At 41.1% G+C, this 11,866-nt stretch overlaps 1 protein-coding gene across 1 annotated transcript; it reads left to right on the top strand.

The window, feature by feature from the left end:
• The first annotated feature begins 844 nt into the window (after positions 1-844).
• Positions 845-10,045, top strand: ctnnb1 (catenin (cadherin-associated protein), beta 1). Its single transcript, XM_062063509.1, has 17 exons — positions 845-1,020; positions 4,160-4,211; positions 4,410-4,637; positions 4,716-4,969; positions 5,049-5,287; positions 5,582-5,783; positions 5,869-6,013; positions 6,091-6,194; positions 6,797-6,931; positions 7,076-7,279; positions 7,441-7,599; positions 7,746-7,865; positions 7,983-8,133; positions 8,355-8,476; positions 8,558-8,618; positions 8,880-9,130; positions 9,312-10,045. The coding sequence occupies exons 2-16, from the start codon at positions 4,199-4,201 to the stop codon at positions 9,092-9,094; spliced, it is 2,352 nt and encodes a 783-aa protein (XP_061919493.1). The 5' UTR covers positions 845-1,020; positions 4,160-4,198; the 3' UTR covers positions 9,095-9,130; positions 9,312-10,045.
• The last annotated feature ends 1,821 nt before the right edge of the window (positions 10,046-11,866 follow it).

Here is an 11,866-nt window from a genome sequence, read left to right on the forward strand (position 1 = left end):
AAAAGGAGTAGGAAGAAGCTTATTTAATCCTACCCCTTTCCCACTTCAGAGCGTTGACAAATATATACGTTCATTTACTGACTTCTTTTTGTAGCACAATGACATCTGTCAATGATTAATACAGCAGTTTTTGTAATAGATAATTAAGTCAGTCATGATAAACATACTGCAGACTATCTTATTTTCAATAAGGTTGAAAGTGTTTCTCATAATTATTCTTCTTTGTACTTTGTAAGCACTATTAATTTGAACAACCTCTTAAACTGGATCATATCAGTACATTGTTTAACTTATTTACTTAATCCATTCTATAATTTTATTCCACATACAGATATGCTAAAGGTTCTAAGTGTTGTACGTGAATACAAATGTTTTAAATCAGATTTCCCTCTAAGGTTATATTTCTCCTCTTTAGTAGAGAAGAATTGTTGTACTTTAGTGTGGATGAAAATACAACCGCCGTTTTATTATGATAAACATAACATAATCCTGCCGTGTATAAAAAGTATACTTTTCTCGAGAGAACTGTACAAAAGTGTCATTTTCAATGCATTCCAAATGGTTTGAGAAGAGAATCACGTTTCCTCTCCCCCTTGTCTACCGGAACTCGATTCAATTGTGTATTCATGCCCGTGTTTAGTGCGCTTCAGTTGGCGACCATACCATCGTCATATGACGGTCAATTTACAAACCATGCAATGATTATGTTGTCTTAATATTTATAATGGCCCACAACACTGTCAAACCGTACATATTTAACAACTTTAGTCTCTATTTTATTTACATTCACTGCAGGATACGTGGTCGCTGTGAGGCGTTCTGCGGTCTATATAAAGCGCCGCCATCTTACATTTTCCAGTCGGCACTCTCCTGGACCAGACGTGACTGACTGACTTCGGAGGGAGCGGACGAGGGCTCCCGCTGACTTTTGGCGTCACATTTCCTCTCGACATTTTTACCATTATACGTGTTTTTATCTACCGGGATCCGAGTGGACGGACTTGCTGCGTGTTGATAAGGGTAGGCTACTACGTTAAAGCTACAATTTCTCGCGTTTCATGTCTGCCTCTCGCCGAGAGTTTACCGGAATTGAGCCGGGTGTGGAGCGGGACTCCGCAGCAGCAGTTAGCCTCCCACCCAGCTGCATCACGGCTTCCACCTGGGACACGACACGGGGAATATTGGCCGTTTGGCCGATGGCTTGTTGTGGTTGAATTCAAAGGTAGTGGATTGTCGTTTCAACGCCCATAGGACTTCTGCAAGTAGCCCGAGCGGTTACCATTGTGACCTACAGCAGTAAAGTGTAGCATGTAGTGTTAGCCCATGTAGATTGTTAGCCGCATTCCACTTTACTGACTCTTTTTTTTATAAGACGTTCCCCCTTTTTGTCAGCTTTTCATAATGGCTTTAAAGCCAACTGGTTCGTTGTCGTTTTAAATAAATCTGTATATTTGCATGTGTCAGTGTATCTGTTAAAACTTTCACCGACGACAATATTTGGTCGAGTGAACATTAAGCTTGTAAAAGTGTAACCTAGTCGACCCTGTTTGTGACTTTTTTTGTGGTTGTAGTTTCTACTAAATTAATGCAAATTGTTTTTTTTCCAAGTCGTCGGTTTTTAAACAAAGACCCACACATTCCTCCCAGCCGTTGTTGCTTTGGGAGGAAGACGAGGTGGAGCCTGTGTGTGAAATTTGAGTAAAGAGTGTTGGGGCAACCAAGTCGGGCCAGCCCTGCAGCTGTGAGGAGGAGGGCGGCTGCGTGGAGTGTTAACTAAAGTTATGCAAGCGGCAGGCCCAGGTGTGCAATTCAAACTGACTTTGTTAATTTGTAGGAAAAAAAATCAAAATTGAGTGAGCGAATTCGGTATTTGAGCGGATAAAAGGCGGCATCAATGTTGGTTTTATTTGCGTTCGAATTGGTTTAGATTGGGACAATTACCAACACCCCCACTTGAACTCTATCATAATTGCCACAAATGCCATCGCTATCTGGAAACCATCATCCCACGCTAATGGCACCATTATCAACTTTTTTACAGTTCATACATTTACTACATCGCTCTTGAATTAATCAGTGAAATGTTACAATCAAAAAACGACACTTTGGCCTGATTCTTCACCTTGGTGATGTTGACACTTAAGTCACCTAGAACATTCACACTAAATTAGGCGTATCTTTAAAAGCTATTTTGCATGATTTATTTGTATATATGCAGACCGACTTGCGCTTTCCGCCTGAAAATATTTTAATGTTTACTACTAAACTGCTTCCCGCAACTGTTTCCCCTCAAGGCATCCATCATCCACAGGAGACAGCCTTATGTTGCAGAGGCTGCAGGCATGGAGCTCAATGTATAGCAAGATGTCAGCCAGCAGTCAGGGCTGCTGACCCCGCACATTGCTTTGCTAACAATAAAAACCTGTAGTTGCTTTTGGTTCTGCCAGAAATCCAGCTTGGGTAAGGCATTTCTGATAGAAAGCAAAAAAGTCGGCCCTCAACCCAAATTCTCTTTTTGTTTTGATGGGGATTATTGGCAAATCGTAGCTTTGCGAAGTGTTTTGACAAGTTTTTGTTTTAATTGGTCAACAAACTACAACTTCAGAAGTTGTAATTCATTGTTTTTCATTCACAAGGTTGGGAATAGTTGCTTAAAGTGGAAATAGGAATATTTGGCCATTGCATCCATATTGGTATTGTTCACTGAAGTCTAATATTGTATTCAGTTCAGTTGCTGCTGACATCAATTTTAGGCCCAGCAAGGTGGTTGTGCATCTTGCATTGTTCATGTTTTTGTTAGTTTTTATTTCACATGATAAACACCTAGGTACGTTGTTTTTTTTGACGGCATGTGTATGTTTTAAAAATAAAAAAACAATCCTCATGACCACCAGTTTGTGTGTACGTGTGTGTGTGAATCTGGATTGAACTGCCTTGTGACGACGCCAAGGACTCTTGTGTTGAGTTATATGGGTTTTTGTCTAGACCTCACATCTGGCTTCAAACAAATCTTCCATTCAGTTTCTCTTAGTGCTTGGAACTAGTACTGCAATGACTTGTTTAGTCTGCTGGGTTTGATGGCAAGGCTGCCATTTGTTTGGTGTCAATTAAAGACTGGCCTTTTTATGTTGGCTCCTCTTTAATGTTGAATGCAAAGATCCACTTTTCTTCTAGTGTGAATGATGTGCTTTGATTTGTATGAGGTCTCGTGTTGCACATATGGTTCCCATTAAACTGGGGGTTAGTTTATGGGAGCTCCAGCTTCTCCAGCTTGAGCATGGCGTGCGAACAGTGAATTAGAATTTGATTTTTGTGGGTTGAAGTGGCGCACCAAGAGCCTTACTTGAGCTTGTTTTAGTTACAGCTGAAATTGGGTGCTGGGGTGTGTATGAAGAAAAGTCATTCAGTGCAGTAATTTGATCCTATTTGCATATTAGCAACATTTTGCTGTAACCTACACTCACTGGTTCTCAACTAATGCACTACTACTTTTGCGGTCTGCTGTTCTTTGTCCTTGTGTATGCGTCATTGTTGAGACTGGACTATTTAGTGGTGGTTTTAAACATATAAAAGTTGGAGTCTGATTGAATGGGCTGAAGGAGAACCATGAACAAAGTTGAACTAGTTCCCTCTTAATGCCATATATTTCTTGGCAGGTATACTGTATATTAATGTACTTCATCTGGGTGGGATTTGGACATTTAGCTCAGGCTGCTGTGACATTGTCAACAGTTGTTACTTTTGTGTTCATACATCATGACATGTATAACTTGATACAAGAGTTTAAACTCTCATCTGACAGTGAACTTGCAGACGGCAGTTTCATCTTCAAAGAGTGAGGAATGTGCACACCCTTCCTCCCACTGCTTATTTTCCTTCCACCCAGTGCTCTAATTCCCACCCTCTTTCACACAAGTATTTGCTCTATGTGGGCCTTGTATGCTAGTACCCTTTACTTGCGTGCCTATTATAGAAAACTGAATCCAAAGATGTCTCCCCTTTCGGTGAGGTGGGAAAAGTGGTACAGTGTAGTCAACTATGCAAGCAAAAAGTACATTTGAATTAAAAGTGTGTTGCAATCTACCATTTGTAATGATTATTAATGAGCTTTGAATGACTGGGAGTAAGAAACTGACTTTTTTTTTTTTTTTTTTTTTAGATCAGGAAGCTGTGACAGCCGTGTTTAGTGGTAAGGAACATGGCTTCCCAGGGTAAGTTGACACTTTGGCACATGGACTATCCTACCATGCTTACGTTATGCATAGAAAAGCATACATTGTTTATATTCTCCAAGCCCAAAATGTACTATTAGTACTTGAATTGTACAAACTACACGCTTAAGATAAGTCGTCCCACTTTTTCAAGTATTGGTTTTATTACACGTTCTAATATTCAACTTTTCTCCCCAGCTGATTTGATGGAGTTGGACATGGCAATGGAGCCAGACCGAAAGGCAGCAGTCAGCCACTGGCAGCAACAGTCTTACCTGGATTCAGGCATCCATTCAGGGGCCACCACTACAGCTCCCTCACTCAGCGGGAAAGGAAATCCTGAAGAAGATGATCTTGACAACAACCAGGCCATTTATGAGTGGGAGCAAGGCTTTAACCAAAATTTTTCCCAGGAACAAGTCCAAGGTGAGTCCCATGACTGGCAGCTGAATGATTTAGAAGCTTTGCCTCGAGTATTGCAAGGTAAAAAAAATCATTTTTCAGATTTGGATGGTCAGTATGCCATGACTCGTGCCCAGCGGGTGCGTGCAGCAATGTTCCCAGAGACTCTTGAAGAGGGCATGCAGATCCCCTCCACACAGTATGACACAGCAAATCCTACAAATGTTCAGAGGCTGGCAGAGCCTTCACAAATGCTCAAACACGCTGTGGTCAATCTGATCAACTATCAAGATGACGCCGAGCTCGCGACCAGAGCCATACCAGAACTTACCAAACTACTTAATGACGAGGACCAGGTTCATATTTTGACAGTTGATCACAGCTGCTGTTCAATGCTTTGCAATCATTCTCAAACATGTCTCTCTTCTCCTCAAGGTCGTAGTAAACAAAGCAGCCGTGATGGTGCACCAATTATCAAAGAAAGAAGCTTCCCGGCACGCAATCATGCGTTCCCCTCAGATGGTATCTGCCATCGTCAGGACAATGCAGAACACAAATGATGTGGAGACAGCTCGCTGCACTGCAGGGACCCTCCACAACCTCTCCCACCACAGAGAGGGTCTGCTGGCAATCTTTAAATCTGGAGGAATCCCAGCTCTAGTCAAAATGCTTGGGTATGCCTGCTTCAAAACCTAGTATTTACTTTAAATCTTCATAAATACAAACATATAACTTTTTGTATGGATTTCTGTCAATGACATACAAAAGAGGAATGTGTTATACATTTTGTAAAGCAGCGTACTGTCTCGTTTTCACTAAAATATTTGCTACTGTAAAGTACTGTTGCAATACAAAACCTTCTGAATTAATTGGCAATTTTTTCCTGATAAATGGTCATTGGGGACCAACACAATACAATCCAGTTCCCCAATTGTATTGTAACCAATAATATTTTTTCTGCATTGCAGTTCACCAGTAGACTCTGTCCTGTTCTATGCCATCACAACCCTCCACAACCTCCTGCTGCACCAGGAAGGAGCAAAGATGGCCGTTCGCTTAGCTGGTGGGCTTCAGAAAATGGTGGCCCTGCTGAACAAAACAAATGTTAAGTTCCTGGCCATCACCACAGATTGTCTCCAAATTCTGGCCTATGGAAACCAGGAAAGCAAGGTGAGTTGTCCGCTGTGAAATTTCGAAATATCACACAATCTTGTCTTGGATAAAATGTAATCAAAATATTTGTTTATTTTGATAGTTGATCATCCTGGCTAGTGGAGGCCCCCAAGCGCTGGTCAACATCATGAGGACTTACACTTATGAGAAACTACTGTGGACCACAAGCAGAGTTCTTAAAGTCCTGTCGGTCTGCTCCAGTAACAAACCTGCAATTGTAGAAGCTGGTAAGCTTTCTTTTGTTGCTATCTTTCACCTTTTTGACAAAGGCCTGTGTTTTAAAATGGGTTTGATGTTGTTGAAGGAGGCATGCAGGCTCTAGGACTGCACTTGACAGACCCCAGCCAGAGACTAGTCCAAAACTGTCTCTGGACACTCAGGAACTTATCAGATGCTGCCACCAAGCAGGTAAAAACATACAACACATTTTGTGAACATGTTCCCTTGGGTTGCAGATAAAATCACTTTGTCATGGATGTGATTTGTCCCTTTCCACTACATTACCGGTAATCCCTCTGTTGTCGCTGTTAGTTCATTCTGGGTTTAACCATGGGAAATTAATTTTTGCCAATTAAATATTTTAATAGCTAGGGCATAAAGTGTTTATGACCTGAATACATTTTTTTTTCCATTATGAGAGCCTCCTTGACATGAAATAACACCCTTTAGTCACATTTACACTCTTACACACTAATCCAGTATAGCAATCGTACTGAGGCTGAGCCAATTGGTGGCCAGCATACTCTGATCTGGTGTCATGTATTGTAGTATTGATATTTTTGTCTATTTGCCCATGTTTATAAATGCATCATTTTGATGTTGAGTATGCTTTTAAAACTCAGTGATAAAGTGAAGCTGCAAACTTTGTAGCACAAAGACTATATCCCAATTTTTCATTTTTTTTTTTTATTCCCTGATCACATCCCTGACTTGCTAACAATTTGGACACATATTGAAAGTTGCTTTGATATTAAATTATTCCTGTTTGCTAACTTGGCATTGTGTTTCAGGAGGGAATGGAGGGTCTGCTGGGGACACTGGTCCAACTACTTGGTAGTGATGACATTAACGTGGTGACCTGTGCTGCTGGCATCCTCTCTAACCTGACGTGTAACAACTACAAAAACAAGATGATGGTCTGCCAGGTTAGTTCTTGTATTTTAGGGTTGAATTGTAATTTATATTTTGTGTATTCGTTTTGTCTTTAACTCAAAGCCATGAAGTAATTTTTTGAGGAAAAGGCCCACCTAATGTTCATTTTGCCCATTGCCTCATATGTCACTCTAAAGGTTGGTGGAATTGAGGCTCTGGTTCGCACAGTGCTACGGGCTGGAGACAGAGAAGACATCACAGAACCAGCTATTTGTGCCCTGCGTCACCTCACATCTCGACACCAGGATGCCGAGATGGCTCAGAATGCAGTCAGGCTGCATTATGGCTTGCCGGTTGTAGTCAAATTGTTGCATCCGCCATCACACTGGCCACTTATTAAGGTAAGCACATGCGTCATGTCCGGCCATACAAACAATTAACATGTAAATAAATGGGTGTTGGTATGATATATGTTGAAATGACCATGATAAGATGTTCTTGTAATTAAAAGTGAAAGGTATTATATAAAAAACATACTGACACGAAATGGTTTATCCCTCAGGCTACAGTTGGTCTGATCCGTAACCTGGCGCTGTGCCCTGCAAACCACGCTCCTCTAAGGGAGCAAGGAGCCATTCCTAGACTGGTTCAGCTGCTGGTCAGAGCTCACCAGGATACGCAAAGGCGCACCAGCATGGGAGGAACACAGCAGCAGTTTGTGGTGAGTGCATGCGAGCGTTTTAATACTCACTAATAATGCAGCAACATTAGCATGGTAACAATTGTAATATTGCATTGTTCTCATTACCGGCTAAGAACTAAGTCCACAAACAGATCCTTAATATTTACTAACTGCTGTTTCTATAGGAGGGAGTTCGCATGGAGGAGATTGTGGAGGGCTGCACAGGAGCACTTCATATCCTAGCCAGAGATGTCCACAACAGAATAGTCATCAGGGGACTTAACACAATTCCACTCTTTGTTCAGGTAAAACAATTGAGATGTTTGCTAGAAGCAAAGTTGCCGTCGGATTGTCTGGTTCCTCAATGACTTTGGTTCAGCAGACTGACAACATTGTTTAAAGCACTTTCTTTGTGTCTGCAGCTCTTGTATTCTCCCATTGAGAACATCCAGCGTGTGGCAGCAGGTGTCCTGTGTGAGCTGGCCCAGGACAAAGAGGCCGCAGAGGCCATCGAGGCTGAAGGAGCGACTGCCCCACTCACCGAGCTGCTGCATAGCCGCAATGAAGGCGTTGGTACGTTAATGCTTAATCCTGCTTTGTTGCCACCAGGCTTGATTAAACAAATTGTGAAATACAGAAATTTTGATTTAGGCTACTTGAAAGTGTTTTTGAATTACTGTTATGGCCAAAAGGCATGTGTGACACTGTTGCATGATATTGCTTTACTGTGCATTTAATGAAGGCAATATGAAACTTCATAATATGCCAACTTGTCATATTTCATCTATTCACAGCCACATATGCAGCAGCAGTTCTGTTCCGTATGTCAGAGGACAAGCCTCAAGACTACAAGAAACGCCTCTCTGTAGAACTCACCAGCTCTCTCTTCAGGACGGAACCAATGGCCTGGAATGAAGTATGGAGCTTTTAATGGAAGTTCTAGAATGGATCTTATTTTTGCACATTCAATGCTCAGTTTCATCTAACTCTGCTGCAGACTGGTGACCTCGGTCTGGACATTGGTGCTCAGGGAGAGCCTCTGGGCTATAGGCAGGACGGTAAGTGAAATCCTTTACACTGCACTTTTTACAGTAGATGGGGACACATCTGAGAAAATTGAAATTTCAGTTCCTGCCGTGCATCAACGGAGACCTAATTTTCCAGTCACATAGCGCTTGATTAAAATATGCACAATTCCTACAAATTCAAAAAGCTAGTTTTGCTGTTTGATACTACTGTGGTGTGTGTGTGCTTGGTTGGTTAACGTGCTTCTAACAGCTGTTCTGCTTCCAAAACCCCACCTTCCTTCACTCTCCCAGACCCAAGCTACCGTTCCTTCCACTCTGGAGGTTATGGCGGGGATTCGATGGGCATGGAACCCATGATGGACCATGACCTGGGTGGGGGCCACCACCCTGGTCAGGATTATCCCCCTGTGGAAGGGCTCCCTGATCTGGGACATACCCAGGAACTGATCGAAGGCCTGCCACCTGGTGACTCCAATCAACTGGCCTGGTTTGACACAGACTTGTAAATACAAAGACCAACATTACTCGACACTTTCTACTAGGTAAGATGGTGCCTGAGCACTACACTTTGACGTTTAGTCAGATGTATGTGTGATGGAATTGATAGGAGAAATGTCTGAGTTTTACTCACTGAGGCTGCTGCATGATCAAAATGCAAAGTTATGTTTGATCAGTGTGTTTCCTGTTTTTAGGCCGTAACTTATCATCCTGTTCTCTTTGCAGCTGTATCATGTGATCTGGATGAACCTGCATCTTAATTCGCCCACATGGAGGAGGCAGGGTTTTAGAAAGTGCCTGACGATGACCCATCCTGTCTATAAGAGCTCCATTGGGACAAATTTGATAAGTGCGGTTCTGAACCCGGAGGATGGTGGCTTGACTTCAAATCCTGATGCGTCACATGGATTTTGATCAGTTTTATTTTGGACAAATTTTTTTATGTACTTTCACATTTTTACTCATTTTTTTTTTGTTCGTACTTTTTTTAAATTTAGTTTTCTTTCCTGATTTCTATTATGGTACACAGTGCGTCGAGCTTGCTTTTTCCCCCCATTCTGAATTATTATACTCGTTTGTTTGTTTTTTTTCACTACTTTTTTGTATTTTAAGTCTGGTAGTGTTTTATTATTAGTGGTAATGCTCCATCAAAGTATCTGGTCACATTTTAAATGGTGTCCAAAACCCTAAGGTTAAATCAGTTGCAGTGTAACATTGTGTAGCTTTTGTATAAAACATGAATTGGAAGTTATGGTCCAAATATCGAGCTATTTTCTTGCTTTAAAGGTGGACACGTAAGGTGTCCCTGCTGTTCCAAAGGGGGTGTAGCAGACCTAGTTTGTGCGGGAGTGATCTTATTGGTCTGTTACTCGGCGGGTGGGGGTAGGGTAGGGTAGTCAGAGGAGCTGGTTGCTGTAGCCTGCTGTGTTCTGAAACAATAAAATGGACTCATTATTTCACCTGGCTGCATCCTCTCTCCCCTTCACTCAGCATTTGTGTTGGAACACTATGTATGGCATGAAATGTAGTTAGTGCCACTTTGACATTAAGTCAGATGCATGCCTCACTGTTGAGATGATCAAATTCTGAAGCTAAAAGAATGGAAAGTGGGAGATTCAAATCAGTTTCTGTAGAAATTGCAGTTTTTTTTTAAAGCAACACACCAATGCTCACATGCAATATATGTAAAACTTCAACAAGCAGCTAAAAAACAATTCATAACTACTGTATAAGACAAACTTGCACTAGGGATGCACTTGAGTTGCTTATTTTGGAAGTTGAACCCATACAAAGGTATGAAACTTTACATTTGTGTATTAACAGAATATCAAAAGTTGTGTAAAATATTTGATCCCCCTACAAACCAGCATGAAAGTTATGATTGGTTATGTGGCCATGAAGCACATAAATTGTCTCTTAAGCAAGACCCTTCATGAAACTGAGTCCACCGTTTGTGCACTAAATTGAAATTGGCAGAAATATAAACAAACAGTCGAGCACATTGACATCCTGGAGTGACCAAGTGCAGAATGTATCTTTGGTGGGAGCTGAGACTATATTGCCAAGTCACAGCCTCAAAACTTTTTAGGGTTTACACGTGTGAGTGAAAGAGATCAAACTACCGTAATAGTATTCTTTCTCCATATGTTCTTCATAAACTGTCTATAAACCCCCTTTGGCTAAAATTACTCTTTTTTTTTTTTCACCCACTTCTGTCCTAGGGGTTTTTGAGGGCAGTTTAAAATCAAAGTCCATCATATCCAACACCCTCCTTAGTTAATTAAAACCCACATCATTAACCTAATCAACACATCCTAGAGGCTCCAAAAACCTTGAAAGTTAATTAATTAGGAAACAAAGTTTTAGGACAACCTCCATAGTTTAAAAGAAGTGGAACACAAATGAAAACAAATTCATATTTTATAAAGACAAACACTTTTTTTTTTTTTTTAAACAAATTCTCAAGAGTTGTAAATTGGTCTGATCTTAGTAACGAAAAGAAACAAGTTTCATCTAAAAGTGCAACATTTCCAAATGATTACCATCATTTTAAAATCTTCCAAACAATAGAAAATAAATCCTAAATTTCAAATTGACCAATAGGTTTACCAGAAATTCCACCAATAAAAGTCACAGGGACTTCTATGGACACTTTATTTTGTTTGAACGATGGCACAGGAACACATTCATGTGTCAATGGGTAATGAGTCAGTTTTGGTTATTGCATTGGGGTCAAATTATAATAAAAGGCAGGGATAATGGCTAATATATTTTCAAGAATACACAGTCTGGAAAACCTTTCAGAAGAAAAGTAAAGACATTAACATGGTAGAAAAGGAAGGAGGTTATGGGCCATTGGATAGATCAAGCATTTACATATCATGAAATAATGACAGCAACAAGCAGGTCAGAACCAAGCGCTACAGGTACAGATCAAATTTGTTATAAAATGAAGCATTTGTGAGAAGGGGTGTTGTCAAAGATGTTGCAGATTTATAACAAAGTGTGAGAGAAGGAGGCCCTGCGATGAGGTAGCGACTTGTCCAGGGTGTACCCCTCCTTCCGCCCGAATGCAGCTGAGATAGACTCCAGCACCCCCGCTGCCCTGAACGGGACAAGCGGTAGAAGATGGATGGATGTGAGAGAAGGGGAATATACCAATAACATAGAAAGAAGCAATAATAATTCCTATAAAAAAAACTGGCAAGAACCCATCCAAACCCTCCAGTTACAGACCACTCGCACTAACCTGCAAATAATGTCAACTAATAGAGGATGGT

Source organism: Entelurus aequoreus, linkage group LG11 (genome assembly GCF_033978785.1).
Source record: "Entelurus aequoreus isolate RoL-2023_Sb linkage group LG11, RoL_Eaeq_v1.1, whole genome shotgun sequence".
In the NCBI taxonomy this organism is placed as follows: domain Eukaryota; kingdom Metazoa; phylum Chordata; class Actinopteri; order Syngnathiformes; family Syngnathidae; genus Entelurus; species Entelurus aequoreus.